Source organism: Grampus griseus (genome assembly GCF_964374135.1).
Source record: "Grampus griseus genome assembly, chromosome: 1".
Classification (NCBI taxonomy): Eukaryota; Metazoa; Chordata; class Mammalia; order Artiodactyla; family Delphinidae; genus Grampus; species Grampus griseus.
In genome coordinates this window covers 150430042-150450324 of record NC_139017.1, presented here as the reverse complement: position 1 = coordinate 150450324, position 20283 = coordinate 150430042, and the positions used below count along the sequence as shown (strand labels likewise).

At 58.3% G+C, this 20283-nt stretch overlaps 1 protein-coding gene across 5 annotated transcripts in view; it reads left to right on the top strand.

Annotated features, from left to right (window-relative positions):
* Nucleotides 1-284: 284 nt before the first annotated feature.
* Nucleotides 285-20283, top strand: part of KCNQ4 (potassium voltage-gated channel subfamily Q member 4) — a gene marked incomplete at its 5' end in the record, with an annotated part of 55106 nt that continues 35107 nt past the window's right edge. For all 5 annotated transcript variants that reach the window (XM_082663897.1, XM_082663896.1, XM_082663895.1 and 2 more), the window contains one exon: nt 285-598. In XM_082663897.1, coding sequence (XP_082520023.1) covers nt 285-598 — 314 coding nt within the window. The remainder of the gene's footprint in view (nt 599-20283) is intronic.

Below are 20283 nucleotides of genomic sequence, written 5' to 3'. Positions count from 1 at the left end.
AAAGGCGAGCGGCATGGAGCGCGTAATAAGAGAGTTGGAGTCGGAAAGAGCCGCCCCAGTCGCCGGGGAAGAGGGCGGTCAGCGCGGGCTCCGGCGGCCCCCCGGCTCTGAGCGCCCGCCCCCGGCCCCGGAGCGGCCCCGGCCCGGCCCCTAGCCCCCGCCGACCGCGCCCGCCTCGGGCCGCCCCGCCGGCCCTGGGTCCGAGACATGCGCCGCTGAGCGCCCCTCGCGCGCCCCAGCCCCGGACCGGACCCGGGCCCCGGCCCCCCCGCCTGGCGCCGCCCATGGCCGAGGCCCCCCCGCGCCGCCTCGGCCTAGCCCCCCTGCCCGCGGACGCCCCCCGCGCCGAGCTGGTGGCGCTCACGGCGGTGCAGAGCGAGCGGGGCGAGGCGGGCGGGGGCGGCTCCCCGCGCCGCCTGGGCCTCCTGGGCAGCCCCCTGCCGCCGGGCGCGCCCCTCCCAGGGCCGGGCTCGGGCTCGGGCTCCGCCTGCGGCCAGCGCTCCTCGGTCGCGTACAAGCGCTACCGACGCCTGCAGAACTGGGTCTACAACGTGCTGGAGCGACCCCGCGGCTGGGCCTTCGTCTACCACGTCTTCATGTGAGTTTGCTACCCCGAGCTCCCGACCGTGCCCTCGCGCTGCCGCCCCGCGTGGCCCCTGCCGGAGCCTGGGCTCCCGGGGGACTGCTGCCCCGCCTTGGCTCCGCCTCCTGCCCCCCAGCCCCCCGGTCGGCCGACCCTCATAGCTCTGCCCCCAGGCCTGAACCCGATTTCCGATCCCCCCTCCCCCCCACAGCCTGCCCCTAAACCCCCCCGCTCTCCAAGTCCTGACCCCAGCTTGACCTGGCTTCTGACCTCCCCCACCTCAACTCCTGATTTCCATCCTGATCTCCAACCCCTGCTTCTCTGTCCCCTGTACGCCCCACGTCCAGCTTCTTGTCCCCCATCTCTCTCCAATCGGCAGCCACTAAAGTGCGGCTCCCTTTTCCTCTTCCTCACTTCTGTCTCCCTGTGTCCCAGACACAGAGGGCCCTTTGGCCCCCGCACACTTTCCGTCACCTTCTCCCCAGCTCTGTAGCTACAGTGGCCTCCCACCTGGACTCCCCTCGGAGATGTCCCTCTCCAGGGACGATCTCCCCCGCAGCCGAGGGCTGGTCCCCAATTATAGGTGTTTGGGGTCCCCTTGAGCCACCAGAGTTCAGACACTGGCGTGTGCTGTCTGACTTTGAGTTTTCACTCAGTCTTGCCATCCACCCTCAACTTCCCAGTGGCAGCAGTGGGCCCTGCCGCCTGCCCTGCAGGCTTGGCCAGCTAGCCTGCCCAGCTTGCTGGCCGCTGCACCAGGCCTGGCTCTGGGCACCCTGGGGAAAAAGAAAGAGGAGAGGAGTAAGTTTGGAAACACTCACGCTGCGGGCCCCCTCCTCCCCCTCGCCAGGCTCCTACAACTTTCAAAAACACTGACCCTTCTTGGATGTAAAGAGCGAATTTTGGCAGCTCAGAGCTCAGTCTTGGGGGACGGCCTGGCCCAGCCGGGAACATGAGAGGCCCCGCAGATATCAGTTGAAGGGCTGGGCCTGGCTCTCAGACGCTCGAAGGTGCCCGGAAGAGAGACCTCTCTGGTCCCTGGGAAATGTGCCGATATTAATCCCTTATTGCTGCCCCCAGAGAGGGCCCTCTAGTCTTGGGGTCTCCTGGGTGGTCCCCTTGCCTGTCCACCTGACTGTCCCACAGTCCTTTTGCCTGTCTGGCTGTCCCTCTGCCGGAGTGAGTTTCTGCCGGTGTGTGAGTTGTCCTGTCTCTGTCTCTCCAGCTATCCAACAGTCTTTCTGCTTGTCTGTTTCCATCCCTCTGTTGGCCTGTCCAGTTATCTGGGTGCCTGTCTGTCCATCTGTCTATCCACCTGTCCACCTGAATCTTACTCTTCTACTTGTCTGCTTCCACCTGTCTTTTGGTCTGTCTTCCTGCCTGACCCTCTGCTGTCTGCTTGCCTGCCTCTGCCCCATCCTAGCTGGCCCACAGAATTTCAGAGCGGAGGGGAGGAAAATGCTGGCAAAGGAGCCCCCTGACCACAGGGAGGGTAGCGGAAGGGAACTCTTTCAGCCTGTTTGCTCCTGAAGGTAGCAGCCACGATTCGGTGCAGAGACCTCCTGTGGCGGGCCGGGGGGGGGCGCGGGGGCAGAGAGTTGAGATGCTCTGGACGTGAGGTCGCACTTAGGGTCAGGGTCAATGGTTAGGAGTAGCCCAACCCCCAATGCCCATTGGCAGGGCCTGGATGAATCTTTTTCTCTGCAGAGAGGGCTGCTGGAGTGCTGCGGGTTCTCTGCTGGGGTAGCAGGGACGGTGGAGTTGGGGATGAGGGGCAGGGGAGTGCTAATGAAGAGCCGCTGCGTTGAGGCGCCCTTGCCCACCCTGCAGCCTGGGTGCCCGTGGAGGCTGAGACACTTCGCAGGGAGCAGCTGCATCCTCCGCGGGCTCCTCTTGGGAGATGACTTTTCCGCGGCAAGGCTGGGCCTGGGGAAGCAATAGAGCTCTGAGGTGGAGGTCCTTAGTCCCCAGGCCTGGCCTCTCAGCCCCTATGAGGGTGAAGGACTTGCCTCGTGTCCTCTGGCCAGCACTGTCTTCACCTCCTCTGGAGGGGCCTCTCCTTCCTCTCCAGGAGCTAAATCCGCTAGTACCTTTGCCCCACATCCTGCCCTTTCTGGATGCCAGGAATGCCCTGGCCAGGGACATGGTTGTTCTGACCACTTGTCACCAGGATCCCAGGGCTGAGGCATCTCTCAGGAACTCTGGGAGAGGAAATGTGGTGTGAAAACGTCCGGACATTTGGGGATCTCGGGTCATTCATCTTAGAGGTCAGAGTGGGCTGAGGGGTCAGGAACCCCACCTCTTGCATGCTGTGCGATCTTGGGTTGATCACTGCGCCTCTCTGAGCTTTAGATCTCTAGGCCATCCAAGTGGGTAGAAACCCCAGCCTTGCGGGCCTCCCTTTTGGACGAGGTAATGGGTGGGAAAGAACTCAGTGAGCCGCAAGGGCCTGTGGGAGTGTGAGGGGTTGGTGTTATGATTGGACCTGGGGGAGGGGGCCGCACAGGAGGCCTCTCCTGTTCGTGAGGAGCTCCAGATGTGGGGCTCTGCAGTCACTCACTGCAGGGTCTTGGGCGAGCCAGGAAGTTCTTCCTGCTGCTGGAATTCTAGCCTGATTATTGCACTTTTGGTCAAATCCTTCCCCAGCCCCAATGACTCTCACAGGCAGCCCAAGTGAGGGGAGTCCAGTGTGCACAGGTAGCTAGGACCCCCTTCCCAGAGACTCAGGCCCTGGTGGGAGGGGCCCCAGAAGAAAAGCCTGCCAGAGAAGGACTCAGCAAGGAGGGAATTGAGGTGAGCCGGGTCCATTCACCCCAGGGGACACCTCCCTCACACCTGCCAGCCATGTCCCTCTGAGCCCCACCCAGAACCTGCACCTTCTCTGGCCCCGAGGTGTGGAACATCACCCAGAGGACCAGCCCCAGTTCTAGCGCTTTTGCCAGCAGCCGCAGGCCTCTGGGAAGTGGGAACCGCTGACTCCTGTCTTCTTCTCATTGAGACCCAGAAGGAAGGATTGCTGTCCCCTCTCCAAGCTCTCCCTCATCTCTTTAGGCCCTTGGTCCTGTCACCAAGCCCCTACTACACCCCCTGTGCCCCAGTTCCTGATTTCAGCCCTCAGCCCTTCACAGTCCCTGCTCCCTGAATTTTGAGAAACACCACATCACTGCCCATCCTGCTTCTGAGCCTTTGGAAGGGATGTTCGCCTCCTTGCTGCACCCTGTCAAAGGCCACCCTGGCCTCCCTTTTGAAGTCAGAGGGCTGAAAGGGGCAGGTACAGACCAAAGCCCCACCTCCCCTCATCTTCCCCACGCTGCCTGCCGCTGCTGTGAGACTCTTGCAGCTCCCAGCCCCCAGCTGCCCCGCGAACTTTCTCTAAGTGAAGGTTTATGCTCTGTAAACATCCTTCGTCAGCCTTGTCCCTGGGGTCAGAAGCTGTGGGAATGGGGAGGGGAGGAGGTAGCAGCAGCTCCTGGGCCCCTCAGGCTCCCAACCCCGGTGCCTCCCACCAAGCTCCCACCCTGACTGTCAGAAAGAACATCACCTGCGTTGGAAATAATCCCAGCAGAAGGTGCCCAGAGCCCCCGGGCAGGCACCCCTGCTAGGTGAGTCCTCACATTTTGACAGCCCCATTTTGTTTACGGGAAAACTGAGGCTCTGGAGACTGACATCACACAGTGGATCAGTGGCAGATGCAGGCTCAGGCCGGAGACTCGTGATGCTCTGTCCAGGGCCTCCCCGCTGCTCCCTGAGGCTGCCTGGGTTGGCCCTTGGAGTTTGAACTGAAATTGCTGGTCACACGTGGAGCATCAGCCATGTGCCGGGCACCGTGCTGATGCCCTTTATAAACCACTCTCACTGTGTCCTTTAGCAGCGTGGTAAGGCAGGTGCTGGGGTCCTCCTCATTTGCAGGTGAGGAAACTGAGGCTCAAGAGAGGTCCCCCCGGTCAGCGTGGAGGAGCCTCAGCCCAGAGCTGGTGCTGCCTCGGTGCTGTCTTCCTCTTGCACCTCAGCTCCGGCCGGCACCCCAACCCTGGGCTGCTCAGGAGCCACACTCCTGCGTCATTGTCCCCCTGTCCCCCCAGGACACGGGCTGTTGGGGGAGTGGGCAGCGGCAGAATTTTGTGGAATCGGGTGGAAACTGCCTAGCCTCACCCAGTGCAGTCACACTTTTGTTGTGCACGGCTTTGCACACGCACATATCCCTGCTACATGCCCATTGGTCTGTCTCATGCACGCACTCCTGGCCACTTGGAAACACCTGCCCAGGGGTGTCACAAGCGCACACACAGCATACATCCAATGCAAAGAAATCTAATGCACAGCTGCTCCCACCTTTTCTCTGCCTTCACAGACGCACACCTGGGCCTGCGCCCCAGGCTAGACCTCTAGGACGGAGCTGAGTCGGCCCCATCTCTTGCGTTTTCTGCCTCCACCTGTTCACAGCTACAGGTCTGCCCTTATGGATCTGTGTGTGTTTGTGCATCCGCCTTGGAGGGCAGCCCTAGACCCTCGTGGGAGTGTGTGGCTGGCTTCCTAGGACTTTGCTGGCCTTTGCTTCTCCTGAAGCTCCCTCCGAGGTCCTCTGTCCAGCCCTGCGGTGCACTGCTGGGTTCACCAAGGCACAGAAAGGGGGCAGATACTCGTCCGAGGTCACATCTGATGAGTCGGTGGTAGAACTATGCCAGTAACCCAGGCCTTCTGCCTCCCAGATCAGGACTTTAGATAGTATTTTTCCTTGCCCAGCCAATAGGGGAGACTGCTCCAAGAACTTGGCTTTGCGATGGAGAAAGTCTTAAGGTGTGACCCAAATTTTTCGTGCCGCTATTTTTCAGTCCTGGTCCTTCTGTTTGGTCTTTGTAAGAAGGGCATAATGGAGAGACCATCCTGCCGGGCTTCTAGCCCTTATTCTATCTCTCTCCCTACCCCTTACACCCCCTTTGCTCCCTCCTTTCCACGTTCTCCTTTGGGGTCACTAGAGCAGGTTGGATTTCTCACTGTCTGCTACCCCACCCCAACTCCATGGTACATTCATTCCTTCCATCGATGAAGCCCTGCTGGTTGTCTAACTTCAATCCCTATTGCTGCAGAAGCCTATATTTTCAGAATGCCGGAGCCAGGAGAGTTTCAAGCGGTGATTATTCTTGGGCTGATGGCAGCAGTTTGAATGGGTGATTAATTTAAGGTTCTCTGAGCCAGTCAGGGGAGCCGAAATTGTCTGGGGAACAAGGAGAGAGGAAGGCTCTGCAGAGCGGGCCAAGGCCGTGTCCCCAGAGGAGGCTGTGCAGGGAACTTCCCCAGACTTGGAGAAGCCAGCTGGAGGTTTTCTCATCCCCCTTCCTCCCCTGCACCCATGTGGGTCTTTGGCCAGGGCCGACCCTCTTGTGGGCTAGGGGGCCCAGAGGGGAATTCTGAGTGTCTGACCTGTAGGCGGCCCCTTTGTTAAAGGCCCCTGTATGGGAGTTGTGGGGCTGAGGTGGAGGAAGAGGGGCTACTTTTCATTCCTCCAGAGGCTGCCTCGCAGGGGGTTAAGAACATGGGATCTGAGTCTGACAGATGTGGGTTCATCTCTGGTTCCACTCTTAGCAGTTATGTGTCCTTGGGCAAGTTATTTAACCTCTCTGAGCTTCCATTTTCTCATCTGAAAAGTAGGACTAATAATACCCGCCTCTGGAATTGTCAGGGCCGAGTTAAAGCACCTGACACCATGCTGGGCGCAAATAGTAGCCGTTATCTTATCACCGTTATTATTATATCGTTATTATCGTTGTTGTGCTCCTTCCTGGAGAGAGGTTTGACGGATGTCCTTGTCAGCACGGTGAGTGTGTCTGGGTGTACCTGGGAGTGACCAAGAGCTGCGTTCGCCTGGGTTACGGGGTGAGCGGCTCTGCGCCGGGAGCCTGAGGACGCGTTTCTGTGGACATCCGAGGAGCGCCTAGGATGCGCCGTGCCCTGCCTCTTCCCGGCATCCTCTCACTTAACCCTCACAGCCATTACATCAGGTGGGCACACAATAGTGGCACATATCCTCACTTCACACTTGAGGAAAGCGGGGCTGCTGAGGGGACATCACCCACTTGCCCGAGGTCACACAGCGAGCGTAATGGTGGCACCGGGACGTCAGCCTGGGTGCCTAGGATCTCACTGACTGTTCCTTCCTTCCCTTGACAAACAGAGTTAAAGAGCATCAACTCCGTACCAGGTCTGGGGAGGCAGAGGGAGAGACAGACCACGCCTGCGCCCCGCCGGGAGTCCGGGGGGGGGGCGGGGGGGGAGGGATGCCCAGTGAGGAGGCTGTAGAGGCTGCCTGGACCACTGGGCTCTCCTGCCTCCTCTCCCAGGGACTCGCAGAGACGGAGTAGGTGTGAGCGTGTCTGTGTGTGTACAGGGAGGATGGCGTATGTGAGGCTGTTGCTGTACGGCTGAGATGTGGGCCTCGTTATCACACTCTGCAGCTAGTCTGGCCCCAGGCAGGTGGAAGTGAAGCCGTGGTGCCCAGGTGGACAGCCAGGGACTCCTGGGAGGGGAGGGCCATCCCCCACTCTCTCCTGAGCTTGTCGTTCTGGGGAATAGGGACGGGGAATCCCACAGGAGACTTAGAGGTCCCAGTCCCGACACTTACTGGGAAGGTGCCCACCCCTGCTCTACCCCAGTCCCTGAGCCTCACTCTCCCCCTCTGTAAAATGGGGCTGAGCAGGAAAGTGGATCCTAAGGGCTGCCTGGCACAGAGGGACTCTGGATGCATGGGAGGAGCCGCTGTCTCAGACCTTGAGTTTTGTAGGGTGGGGGTAGGGGTAGGGTGCGGGGTGGTGGCAGTTCTCCTCCAGTACCTTCTTCCTGAGCTCCTCAGAGGACTGGGCAGCACTTAGAAGGGCACCGGGAAGGCTGCCTGCCCCCAGCGGGGACTCTGAGGGGCCGGGGAGAGGGTGCTGGTCACACTTCTGGGGCATCCGTAAAGCACTCCCCCCAGGACTCTAGGCTTTCTGGGCGACTTGTCCCTAGGGCAGGATCTGCGTGCCCTGGGGGTTGGCACCTGGGGAGGTGAGACGGGGAGGGGCAGCCCCAGGCAGCAGACTAATTGGGCAGTGCCTGAGGGAGGGAGGCAAGGGAGCAGGGAGCTCAGCGATTCCTTCCTCTCAAAGATTTGGGGAACAGTGGGTGGAGCGGGGTCTCCTGCCCAGGGCCCCTCCACAGTCCCTGCAGGGAAGTCTGGGGAACGCTTTCTCCTGAGACTCCTCAGACATCTAGGCCAGGCAGGTGAGACGGGGAGAGCAGCTTGCTGGAGATAAATGGGCCCACTGAAGCAGGCGAGATAGAGGTCAGACAGGAGGAAGGACTGACTGCCCCAAACCAGGAGGTAGAGTGAGATTCCCTGGGGTACTTTTTCCAAAACTTGGGAACCCATGTCTAGCTGGCCTGGACAAGATTTACTCTGCCCATTGTGCCTATCAAGCAGGTGGCACCCAACCCTCCCAGCGTGATGGAAGGAGAGTGGATGGAGCTGCTCCCTTTGAGCCCCTCTGTTGGTGGGGGGGGGCAGGGGGGATCCGATCAGGCACCCTTTCGCTTTTTGTGGGGTGTGTGGTCATCTCCTCCGTCCTTGCTTCCCTGCCACTCCGCCCTGGGAGCCTCGGGCCCGTCCAGGTCACTGCCTTTGGGTTTATTTTTTGCCGGGCTCGGCTGTCCCCTTGGAGGGGAGGGGTAGGTAGGGAGAGAGGAGGGGAGAAGGAACAGCTGTGTCAGCACAATCCTGGCACCTCTGCTTCTGCCCTCCTTGGTCCGGCTGCCACCCTCTTCTGGAGGGACCAGTCCCTGGGGACAATGGGGACCCAGACCCCTGTGGGACCTCCTCCCCTGGGGCAGGACCAGTAGGTCTGGATTAGGTCTTTCTCCCCTCACCCTTCCTCCGTTCGTCCTGCCGCAGAGCATCAGAGGCGGAAGGGCCTCCGAGCTCAGGCAGATTCATGGCTTTGTTTCCCACGTGGGGAAACTGAGGCCAAGAGGAAGGACACAGCACACCTGGGGCCTTCTCCACCTCCCTTCCGCGATAGATGAGACTGGTGCTGGAGCTGCCGAGGACCGAGGAAAGCTGCCTCCCATTCTGCCCTCTACTCTGAGGGCGGGGGGCAGCCCCTGATTTCATTCGCTCATCTATTCTTCTGGCCTCCGGGGACTGGTGCCAGTCTGGTGGGAGAGACCTAGGATGGGGGCCGGGGGAACCTGTGACCCAAGCCTCCCTCCATGCCCTTTATCTTCCTTTTTGTCGAAAAGTAAATTAGCCCCAGGTTACACATAGGGAAATTAAGGCCCAAAGTCAACATAGCTGATAAGTTGTAGAGACAGGATTTGAACCCAGACTGTGGCTCCTGGGATGCTGCTGGGCTGCCTCCCGAGGGGCCCTTCCTTGCTTGCACACACCCTTCCCTTGACTCCTCAACCCGCCCCTGGCTCTTCCCTGGGTTCTGTCAGCAGCTCTGCCCCCTCCTTCTCCCCTTGAATGTTGGGTCTCCTGGGGACTCTGTCCTGGGCCCTCCTCTCCATGCACAGTTTCCATGTGTGTGCACATACTCCTGTGACTTTGGGGGGTCACCTCTGTGATGACAGCCTCCCCCTCTGCAGTTTCATCCCTGAGCTTCCTGTGGACGCCTCACCTGCTCATCCCCTGGGCACCTCAACCTCAGCATCTGTCTCCAAACGTATCCACCTCCCCCCAACAGTGACCCCTTCACCGGCAGTGCCCAAGTCAGGAACCCCTCTCTCGAGCATCCTTTGCTCCTCGCCTAAGAAACAACCTAGAGCGTCCCCAGGTGTGCTTTTAATAGTCCAGATGCTTCTCCTTCCACCCCACCATCCGTCCCCTCTCCCGCCCACCCCATCATCTAGCGACCTCCTATTGATCCTTCAGATCCCAGTTTGAGCACCACCTCTTCTTGGAATCGCTCCCTGCGCCCCCCACCCCTGGCTTGACTGGGGGCCCTTTGGAGCCCCCATATCTCTACTCACCCTCCCTTGTGTATTCTGCGCTCTTCTGTATGGTGGGGTTGAGCACAGTGCGTGGTTGGTAATTAGTGAATGTTTGCCGAGCCAGGGAATGAAGGTGACATTGAGGCTGGTTGTTAGGATGAGAAGGGTTTTGCCGACTAGAGAGAGAAGTGGAAAAATGACCCCTGGGTCCTCTGGGTGCAGGCAGTGAGCTGGAAGCCCTTGTGATTTTTGTCCTGAGTGCGCTCCACGTGGAGGCCACAGCTAGAGCAAAGGCTTTGAGGCAGGACTCTGTTATTCTACTCTCTTTGCCCCAGGATCTGCAGAGTCTGGTGTGTCCAGAGGGTCTGGCTACAGAGGTGGGCTTTACCCTGTGGACGACGGGGAGCCATAGGCAGCGTCAGGACAGGGAGGCGCCGCTGGCTGGGAGCCTGGGCTTGATTGATCTCGTCTCAGAACCAGTGCTCTGCAAACTCTAGACCACTTAGCTCTCCAGGTACCACTGTGTGGCAGCACTATTCATGTTCCCATTTTGTAGATTGGAAACTGAGGCTCAGAAAGGGGAAATAATGTTCACCAAATGACACAACTTGCCCGTGGTGGAATCAGGATTCAAACCCATGTCTGTGTGACTCCCAAACCGAAGCTGCAAAATGGTTCTCACACGCGTCAGCAGACCCGGGCTTTCTTCAGTGGCCTAAGGCAAAACTGAGAGAAATAAGGACAACGTGGTGACTTGGCCACAAAGCTAAATTTATTTCATTTAAAGGACTGTCTTTTAGTCTGAGATTATGTCCTTTCTTTTATGAAATGACGGGCCTGGGAATTTTTTAAAAATGTCCTTACTTGGCGAAATAAAAAGCTGACAACTTCATGCAGTCCCTAAATTGTTTTTGAAAATTTTACCGGTGCGTGAAATCCCTGAGTCTGGGCGCCATCCTGCCTTCTCCCTCCTGAGCTCTGGGGCCAGAGCTGGGAGGAGTCCGGGTGGGGATGAAAGGATTAGAGGGCTGGGGCAGCCATCAGTCTCCCCGGTCTATTCCTCCTGGGCCTCAGGGCCTGCCTGCCCTGGAGTGCGGTGAGGACCAGCCCAGGGCTCTTGCCAAGATTGTTCTCGGGGCAGGGGTTGGGGGTTAGGTCACCCAGAATCAGGGCTTACCCCGCAGTTAAAGGAACATTGAACCAGATGTCAGCAGGCTGGGGTTTGGCTCCCGCCTCTGTTTCTTAAAGGCTGTGTAACCCCAGGCAGGCGACTCAACCTCTCTGAGGCTCCAGCTTCCATTCATGTACAATGACAATTATCATCTCCACCTGCCCACCTCCCAGGGCCGCTGCCTGCATCAGGTGCTTCATGAACTACAAAGTGCTTTGACGAGAAGAGGGCCTGTGGTGCGTTTACTCTCCCTGCTCCCCGGCGCGTGCTCCCTCTTCTCTTGGGTCCTGGACCCCTCATCTCGCCCTGGCCTGCACTGGTTTCAGCCCTGAGGAAGGGATATTGTGGGGGAGGGTGGTTGGTATACAGGTCCTGTAAGAGCATATCGGCCAGACTGGCATTTGCTTTCCTCAGGAGCCCCCTGCACAGCAGCCGGGGCTCTGTGACCACCTTACTGGGGGCTCAGAAGCTCAAGGGTTCTAACGGTTTTCACATAGTAATAAGTTTCATAGTCTAACCTATACGGGGTATGGTGCCAGATCTGGGGTGTTTTCCACATGGTACTTCATCTAATCCTTCTCAGAACCCTAGGAGGTAGGCACTGTCATTACCCCATTGTACAGAAGAGGACACTGAAGTTTAAATGGTCAGCATAAGCCCTGTCCTGCAGCCACTAAGCAGTGAATGTCCAGGAGGATGGAACTGAAGCCTGAGTGTGCAGGGACTCCGTGGAGTGAGCGGGTGGGAGCAGGTTTGCCGGGCCACCGTGGGCGGGCTGGCGTGGGGGGCACTTATAGTGTATGTGGGGTGTGTGGGTTAGGGTGGGAAAGCAAGAGACACCTTCCTGCTGGGTGGCCTTGGGCAGTCACCTCCGTCTCGGACGCTCAGCGTCCCCCGCTGCTATGGCTCTCAATAATAATAAAACAATAACAGGGCTTCCCTGGTGGCGCAGTGGTTGAGAGTCCGCCTGCCGATGCAGGGGACACGGGTTCGTGCCCCGGTCCGAGAAGATCCCACATGCCGCGGAGCAGCTGGGCCCGTGAGCCATGGCCGCTGAGCCTGCGCGTCCGGAGCCTGTGCTCCGTGACGGGAGAGGCCACAGCAGTGAGAGGCACGCGTACCGCAAAAAAAGAAAAATATATAATAATAATAAAGACAATAACAGACGATGCTTATAGAGTGCCTGCCATACGCCAGATGCTGCTCTGAGGACTTGCCCTTTTTCGCTCACTTTTTCCTCTCAACAGCCAGAGGAGGTAGCTACTACGGTTGTGCCCATTTTTCAGATGAGGAGGCTGAGGCACAGAGAGGTTGAGTAATTTGCCTGGGTGTAGGTAGTGGGGCCAGGATTCAAACCCCAGAAGTCCAGCTCTGGAGGCTGTCATCTTTTCCACCATATTATGCCTAACTGGCCCTGATGGGCCTGCCTGCTGGGAGGCTGCTGTGAGGACGAGTTGAGCCTTAAAGTTCAGGTCCTATCTCCACCCCAGTTCTACACTGAGGATTCATTCCTTCTTTCTTCCTCTCTCATTTGGGAAGCCTTGACTGGCAGTCCCTGGGGGCCAGGGCCTATCCCACGTGCTGGGGACAGAGCAATGAATCAGACCCTGCTGTGCTCCCCGGGGTGGGTTGGGGGGGGAGATGCACCAGGAGGCTGGCAGCTGTCTGGGTGGAGTCCTGTGGGGGCCGGCCCAGTCCCAAACTGGCGGTGGCTGGGAAGGCTTCCCAGAGGAAGAGGTTTCAGCTGAGACCTGAAACGTGAGTAGGAGTCAAGGCAAATAGGAGGAGGGAATAGCATTCCGGGCAGAGGGACTAGCATGGGCAGAGCCCAGAGGTGGGTCTGAACATGACATTTGTAAAGAACTGAAAGATGGCAGGAGAGTGGGAGCCTAGACGGGGCAGGAGGTGTGCAGAGAAGGGGCTGGAACGTGAGCAAGGCCAGGCTGAGAACTCCAGGCTGAGGAGCTGTGGCTTCCTGGAGGAGGCTAGAGTTCAGGAAGGAACTGAGGACGGGAGTGCCATGGGCAGATTGGTAATTTAGAAACACCTCTCTGGGTCTGGCAAGGAGGATGGTTGTGGGGAGGCTCTAGCAGGGTGCCCTGGGGATGCCAGCCATTTGGCCTCTTTTTCCCTCCGCCTTCCCCTCACGGCCCAGCCCCCTGAGCGTCTCCTCTGGAGCTGCCCACGAACCCTGCCAGGGCCTGGCCAGACCTGGCCTGAAGCCCTCGGATTTTGCCTGTATGGAAAGTTCAGCTGCTTATGCAAAGCCTGGCTTGGGGGAAGGTGTGTGTGAATGAGCTGAGGGAGGCCTTGGAGGCAGAGGGGGTGGATGCAGGCCCTGAGGCTACCTGCAAAGGGGGTCTGGGGTCTAAGGGGGTCCCCAGAACAGTGACCTTAGAGCAGCCCCATGGAAGCACCGGGTTAGGCCCAGTGGATGGCGGGAGCGCCCTGGGGAGGGGGCAGAGCCCAGGAGGCCCAGCCTGCCAAGCTCCTTGCTCCCTCCCTGTCTGCCAGCTCAATAGGGTGTGCAAATCACCGATCCCACCCGGCCCCCTCACTCTACCGATGGGGAAACTGAGGCCCAGAACAGGGCATAGACCAAACTTAGGTCAGTGGCAGAGCCTAGGCTCAGCCCAAGAGTCTCAATTGTCCCCAACAACAATAAATAACAGTGAAAACCTCTCTGCAGAGCTGGCCTGGGCTCAGGTCCCCTGTGTGTTGTCTTGGGTAGGTCTCTTCACATCCCTGGGCCTCAGCCTCTGGGTCCAAAATGCTGCCTCATACTGGGAAGAACATCGCCTCTCCCACTTGATGCTTTAAGGCATACCTGGCCCATTGTGGGGCTTAATTAATGTTTACTCAATGAATCCCATTGAATTCTCATAACCTGGAGGAAGATATTTATTACACTATTTTATACTGAGGCTCAGAAAGGAGAAATGACTTGCCCAAGGGCATTCAGCTGAGAAGTGGCTGATATGGGACTGGAGCCCAGGTATCTGGGCACCTGTCTAGGACCCCTGATGGACACAGCTCCTATTTTGAGCTCTCAGTGAAAAGCAGCTGGTGTCCCACGCAGGATCCATCAGTCGGTTGGGGGTGTGTGTGTGTGTGTGTGTGTGTGTGTGTGTGTGTGTGTGTGTGTGTGTGTGTGTGTTTTAGGCTGGGCTGGCCTGCAGGCTGGAACTCAGCTCACATCAACCCCTGTGCTTCCGTGCTTGGGCCAGGCTGCAGCTGCTGCCCCATGGGGAAGGGGACCTTTCCACTTGCCCTCCTGCACTGAGGTTTTTTTCTCTTGGCCTGGCTAGCTGGGGAGAGGAGCTGGTCGTGGGATGACCAACAGGCACCTGCCAGCCCCTCCCACGATGGAGTCTGGCCATCTAATGCCCTGCACATGACAGGCATGGCGTGGTCACTGGGCTGGGGAAAGGGATTTGCACTTTCCTAATCTGGGGGCTGCAGCCCTCCTCTGTCTTGGCCAGGGCCGTGGGAGAGGTTTGTCTCTGCCCCCGTGCCCAGTGGCCCCAGCTCAGATCCCTGGCACACACCCAGCTACTCTGCTTGGGGCCTTCCCTTGCCCTGTTCACGCTCCCGCCACCCTCCATCCCCCACACTGATTTAGGCAGAGTTGGGACTTATGGGGCCAAATGCTGGGGCATTTGTGGCTGGTGGAGATGCAGTGCCATGCAGGATTTGGGGCTGAAGGATGGGGGCAATGTCAGGGAGGTTTTGGGCCCATGTTGGGGCAGAGTGAGGGGGAAGACCTCATAGGGGTACAGAGCTGGAGTGTTTGGGGCTAATCCTGGGCCACCCCTTCCTGGAGAAATTTGGCTACAAGTCAGGGAGGCAAATGTGTGGGCTATGCCCCCCCTCGCTGGGCGGTAAACACAGCCGTCGCCCAGGAGACGAGCCCAAACATCTCAGCCCCCCACGGTTATTTATACCAGGACTCCCTCTCCTTCTTGGGCCTGGTCTGGCCTCTCAATCCACTCCTGAGCTGAGCGTCCTGAGTGGAGGGTCCAGCCCCCGTCAAGGCAGGAGTCCCCAGCAGCAGGCCTGCTTAAACCCCACTAGGGACTGGGCACTCACCACCTCCCAATGGCATGTCCATTGGAGGCACTGGGTCTTAGTGATCAGAAATGTGCCCACGGAGGCCAGGGCCTGGCCAGGAAGCGGGAGCCCTGGGATCGAGCACTGGATTTGCTCTAAACTGCTGCATGACTGTGGTCCCTGTAACCTCAGCTTCCCCGTTGTTCAGTAGGAGGGAAGGATCCTGACTGCTGTTTTGCAAGCTTTTAAGCAGTAGATCTGGTTCTCTAAATGAAACGTGACACAGGAGCACAGGAGTGACACAGTATATAAAATACATTAAAGCAGGGCTGCTCCAAGTGAGTCAAAGGTGGGGTTCCAGAATTCTGCCCACTCACTCTATGGCCCTGCATACCACCAACCTGGAGCCTGTGCGCGGCCCTCCTTGTTCTAGAACACCTTCCAGGGGACCCTGGAGTTCCCACCCCATGGCTTGCACAGACCTCTTTGATGGTTCGCCATCCCAAGGGCCACTGTTGTGTGAGTGCTCCTAGGTCGAAGGGCAGCTGTTTGCAGCCAGTGTGGATGAGAGCAGGCTGGGGGCAGCCACAGGAATGTACCCAAGGCCCCCTCTGGTGACGGACGATCCCAGTGTGGGAAGAGAAGAGGGCACACCATGGGCCAGGGACTGGAGGGTAGCAGGGGCTGGCTGTCCCCTCCCTGCCAGATTCCAACATGGGACTCCAAGGGATCCAAGATTTTAAATTCAGGCCTAGCCTTCCAGATCCTTATGAAGCTATATGTGTCAGGAAGGATAGATCATATTTTATTTAACAGCTTGTTAGCTTGATTTAAGCTTTTAAATATTCAGACTTATAGTGTGTGCGTCTCCATTTGTACTCTTTCCCAGCCCCACCAGGTAGGCTTGCATTGGCCCCCCCTCCACCCACCCACCCACCCACCCACCTCTGTAGCAACCCCAAGATGCCCTTGCTGAGAACTCTTGGGCTTCAGAGGACAGTGGGACATTCCTGACTCACTGATGCTTAAGGCCCTGGAGACCTGGACCTTCTTGTTGCCTCCCAGATACTGTCTGAGCATGTACTGGCCAGCCTGCGGGAAGTAGAGGAGTCAGAACTGGCTTTGCCCTTGACGGATGGATCCTAATGAGCTGGTGGGGGGTGGGGAGTGGACAGAGGTAGGAACTGTCTCAGCACAAAGAGGTCCTGGGGTGCCCAGAGAGGGCCAGGAATCCCAGCCAGGGGCTGGGGGAGCACTTCTCCTCAAAGCAGATCAGGGATTCTTGGGGAGGAAGGGGGAACATCCCAAGGAGAGGAGAGAGCACAAAAGTCACCAGGGTGGAAATAGACGGAGTATGGAGGGGTGGAGTGTGGCTGATGCCTAGTGTGTGCACAGCCTCAAGCTCTGGGCTGAGGACCTCAGGTTGTGAGCCATGAGAAGCCACTGTAGGATTGTAAATGGGGGAGGGGTGCACAGACTGCAAGGTAAGTGGGCTGCGGGTGAGGGTGAGGATGGTGCTGGAATCGTGGTGGTCAGTGAAGAGGTGCTGGAGGGAGGAGGAATGGGGCGAGTGCTTGACCGGGCAGGAGTGGGGGGCTGGGAAGAAAGAGCTGCTCTCAACTTTGCCTTTTGGAGCCTCTTCGCTATGTCCTCCTTCGCTCTGTCTTGGTTCCTGCCTCTGTCTCCCACCATTCTGCTGCCCTGGGTCTCCATGCTGGCGAGAGGAGTTCCTCTTCCCAAACCCCCCTCCCCATCTAGGTGGGGAGTGTGAGGCCACTGTATAAGCTGTATAAGAGGGGACCTGCTCATTCATTCATTCACTCAACAAATATTTATTGATAATCTGCTCTTGCACCAAGCCCTGTTTCACGTGTAGGAGGGATAGTGGTGAACAAGATAGATAAGTCACTGCATTCATGGAGCTTACATTATGGGGGGCCAGGGGCCCAGAAACTGTATCTTTCCCTGGTGTCCACCCTCAGGCCCATACCTCTGGATACCCGGGAGCAGGGACTCTCTCCATTACCCACTCGTTCATCCCAGCTGCCCTGATATCAGCACCCATCTTCAGAACATTGAGGAAGGGGGTCCAGTGCTCAGGGTCCCGACCCCAGGGACCACCCATCTCCATAAGACGAGCCCGGGCTTGGGCGCAGGACCTGGGCTCAGGCCCTAGCCCTTTTCATTTCCGTGTGACTCTGAGCCCCTTACAAGAACCTTCCTGGCCTCAGTTTCTTTATCTGTCAAGTGGGGCTTTGGGGAAGCCCAGAGGAAGTGAGGGGAGGGAAAGACCTGTCAACTCCAGTATTCCCCATTGGTAGACAGCTCCTTTGGCTGTGGGTGGAGGTGGAGGTGTGCCCAGGGCTCAATATCATCGTCATTATCAACCCAAGATAATAATAGCTACTATCTATTGTGTTCACTGTGGCCAGCCGCATGCATCTTCTCATTTAATTTATTCCCCACAACCAGCTCTGTGTGGTCGCTGTAGCTTCCCTCCCCATATGCCAGGTGGGGAAACTGAGTCTCAGTAAGGTGAAATGACTTGTTTGAGTTCACATGCGAACCTACCTGACTCTGGGAGCCCTTAAGGACTGTGCAATGAGGGTGTTGCCTGGCACCTGCCCCTCCTGGGCACTCAGCCTCGAGAGTAGTAACCCAGCCCTAGTGCCTCCCCCCGCCTCCCTCGGGGACTGGCACCACCCCGAGTCTGGGCACTGGGTCCTACAACACTGGCCAGGGCAGTACCAGGGGCCGGATCAGGCCAGGACCCGATTTAGGGCCCTTGGCACCTCTGGGTCCGGGAGCGCTCAGTCCCCAGCACGCAGCGTTGATGGGTGGGCGAGCCGCGGGCAGTCGGGGTGTCGCGCCCCCATCTCCGCCCCCGTCCTCGGGGACGCGGCGGCACCTTCACACTTTCCGCTTGGCCCGCTGCTCGCCTTTCAGGCCGCCGCGTTTTCAATTGTTAATTTGGAAACGGAAAAAGAAGCCGGCGGGGCGGGGGAGGCAGCAGGGAGGTAACTGGAGCCGCAGCGCCGCCCGCGCCCCTCCCGCGAGCGGTGCCGGGTGTCGGCGACGCTCCGCCCCTCCCAGGGACAGCCCGGGGCCCCGCCCACCACCGCGTCCCGCCCCTTCCAGTATGTCCCTCCCCTTGCTGACAAGGCGGGGTCAGCCCCGAGGACCCCTGAGCGGGAAGGGGCCCCTGAGGGGGAAGGGGCAGAGGCCGTGCCGGGGGAGGAGTCCCCCAGGAGCCCTCCTCCCCAGGAACGTCTCCCTCTCCCCGAGGAACCCCGACTGGTGTCCACCTCCTCTGCGTCCCGAAGTGAACCCAAGCCTTTCTGCAACCCCTCAGCTCGGGGTTCATCGGGGCCAGACCCCTGCCTCCAGGCTGCCGCACTAGGGATCATTGGCCCCATTGGACAGATGGAGAAACTGAGTCTCAGAGAGGGACAGTTCCCTTGCTCAAGGTCATGCAGCCAAGGCTGAATTCTTGAGCCTGGCAGGGGTCAGGATCGGAGCTGAATTCAAGCCCTGTTCCTTTCGCTCTCAAACGTGTAGGGTTCTGTCTTCCTCAGAAGAGGAGGGGGCGTCAGGACCAGAGGTGCAATTTGTCCCCTTCCCCCGACTTCCAGCACTGTTTCTGTGGTTAATGAGCTATTGGAAGTCCCTCTTTGGTCTACCCTGACTCCTCCTTGCTATGATTATTCAATTATAGGGGAGTTTTGGAGGTAGAAGGAGGTCGCTCTAGACTTTCCACGCACAGGAGTGCCATGCAAATGAAATGTAAAAGACCGTCCACCTCCGGGAGACCCTAGAAGTCCCTCAGGACTGGCAGCTTCAGGAGCTGCCTCCTTCATTTCCCACTGGGAAGTCAAAATCATCAGTCCCAGATGGATCAGCAAAACATGGGGCTCTTGGAGACCCTTACTCAACCCCTTCCTCTCCCTGAGAAGTAAACTGTAACTCAGAGACAGCTTTCCAACCCCTCCTGAGTGGTGGCAGAGTCAGGATAGAGAGCCTGTTGATCCAGGTTCCTAGCTGTGTCCACATCCTGTGCCTCCCCGTCTGCTGCCCCCAACCCTGACACCTTTCTCAGAGCCATGAAGCAGGGCCTTGCCTTTCAAGGGACTCTGAATCAGGCGGAACCTCTCCCCCTAAAGGCCGAGGAAACTTGCGGGCGGAGATGTCTGCAGATGTGCTTCCAGCTTCCAGCCTAAGACCCTCCTCACCACCCCTCCACCTTGGCTGTGGAGCAGGCCAAGGTCACTCAGCAAGCCTTTCCCAGCTGTCAGGGCCCATTGGAGACAGTCTTGCTGAATTCAGTCTGGCTGGTCCTGGATTTGGAATTCCCATGGTGAGCAATGCTCTCAGGGCAGCTGTAGCCAACTGCCCCAGGTGTGGCCTGTGAGTTTGCATGATGCTTTGCTTGTTAATAGCAAATGCATCCAAACGCTCCTCCCCTGTCAATCCCCCTAAACCTCCCCCTGGGTGAGATCCTCAATGGCTGAGTCTGCAGGACTCCCAGGGTGTCCTCCCTAGGGGGCCCGGCCCTCCCCAAGCTCCTGTTCCACCCTGCCAGCTCTTGGTGCCCTCTCTGCTCTGGGAGAACCAAGCTCTTTCCCCTCTTTTGACTCTTCCCTCCCTTCCCCCTTCCCCCTTTGCACAAGTTCTGCTTATTCAGAGGACAGAAGGCTTCTAAGAGGTGACCCTGACCCCTGCCAGGCTCAAGTAGCTGGAGGCCTGGGTAATCCTCGAACCCAGTGCCACCCTGACACATACAGCGAGAAGGGCAGGGGCGGGCCCCATTCTGCCGCCAGGATGAAGGAATTTTCAAGGTGGGCATGAGGGACAGGTGCCTGGGTCCTTCTACAGAAAGAGGAGAAGTCAAAAAACATTACCTTAGGAATAGGGAAATCTGGGTGTCAGTCCCAGCTCTGCCACTGATCTCCTGTATCATCACAGGTAGGTCATGCCCCTCTCTGGGACTCAGTTTCCCAACTATAAAGAGAGGATTCATTGACCCTAAGGGATCTTTCAGTGCCAAAATATAGTCAGTATCTGCTCACCTCTTGCCACCTCTATTCCCGTTGTTCAAGTCACCATCACCTGTCGCTTGGATTAACCATTAGCGTGTCAACTCAAGACAGGGGTGAATGCCACTGCTTTCCCCATCCCCTCTCCGTGCCATAGTCTGTTCTCCACTCAACCTCCTGTGTGATCTTCTGCAAACATAAGTCGGATCGTGTTACTTTCTGCTCAAAACTCCCCATCTCACTTGGACTAAAAGCCCAAATCCTCACGCTAGCCAGTAGACACTCTGCTTCCCACCTCCCTCCACTGCCTACTACTGTCCCCCTTCCTCACTCCGCTCTGGGAGCACTCCTTTCTTTGTTTGTTTGTTGTTTGTTTGTTTGTTTGTTTTTGCGATACGTGGGCCTCTCACTGCTGTGGCCTCTCCCGCCGCGGAGCACAGGCTCCGGACACACAGGCCCAGCGGCCATGACTCACGGGCCCAGCC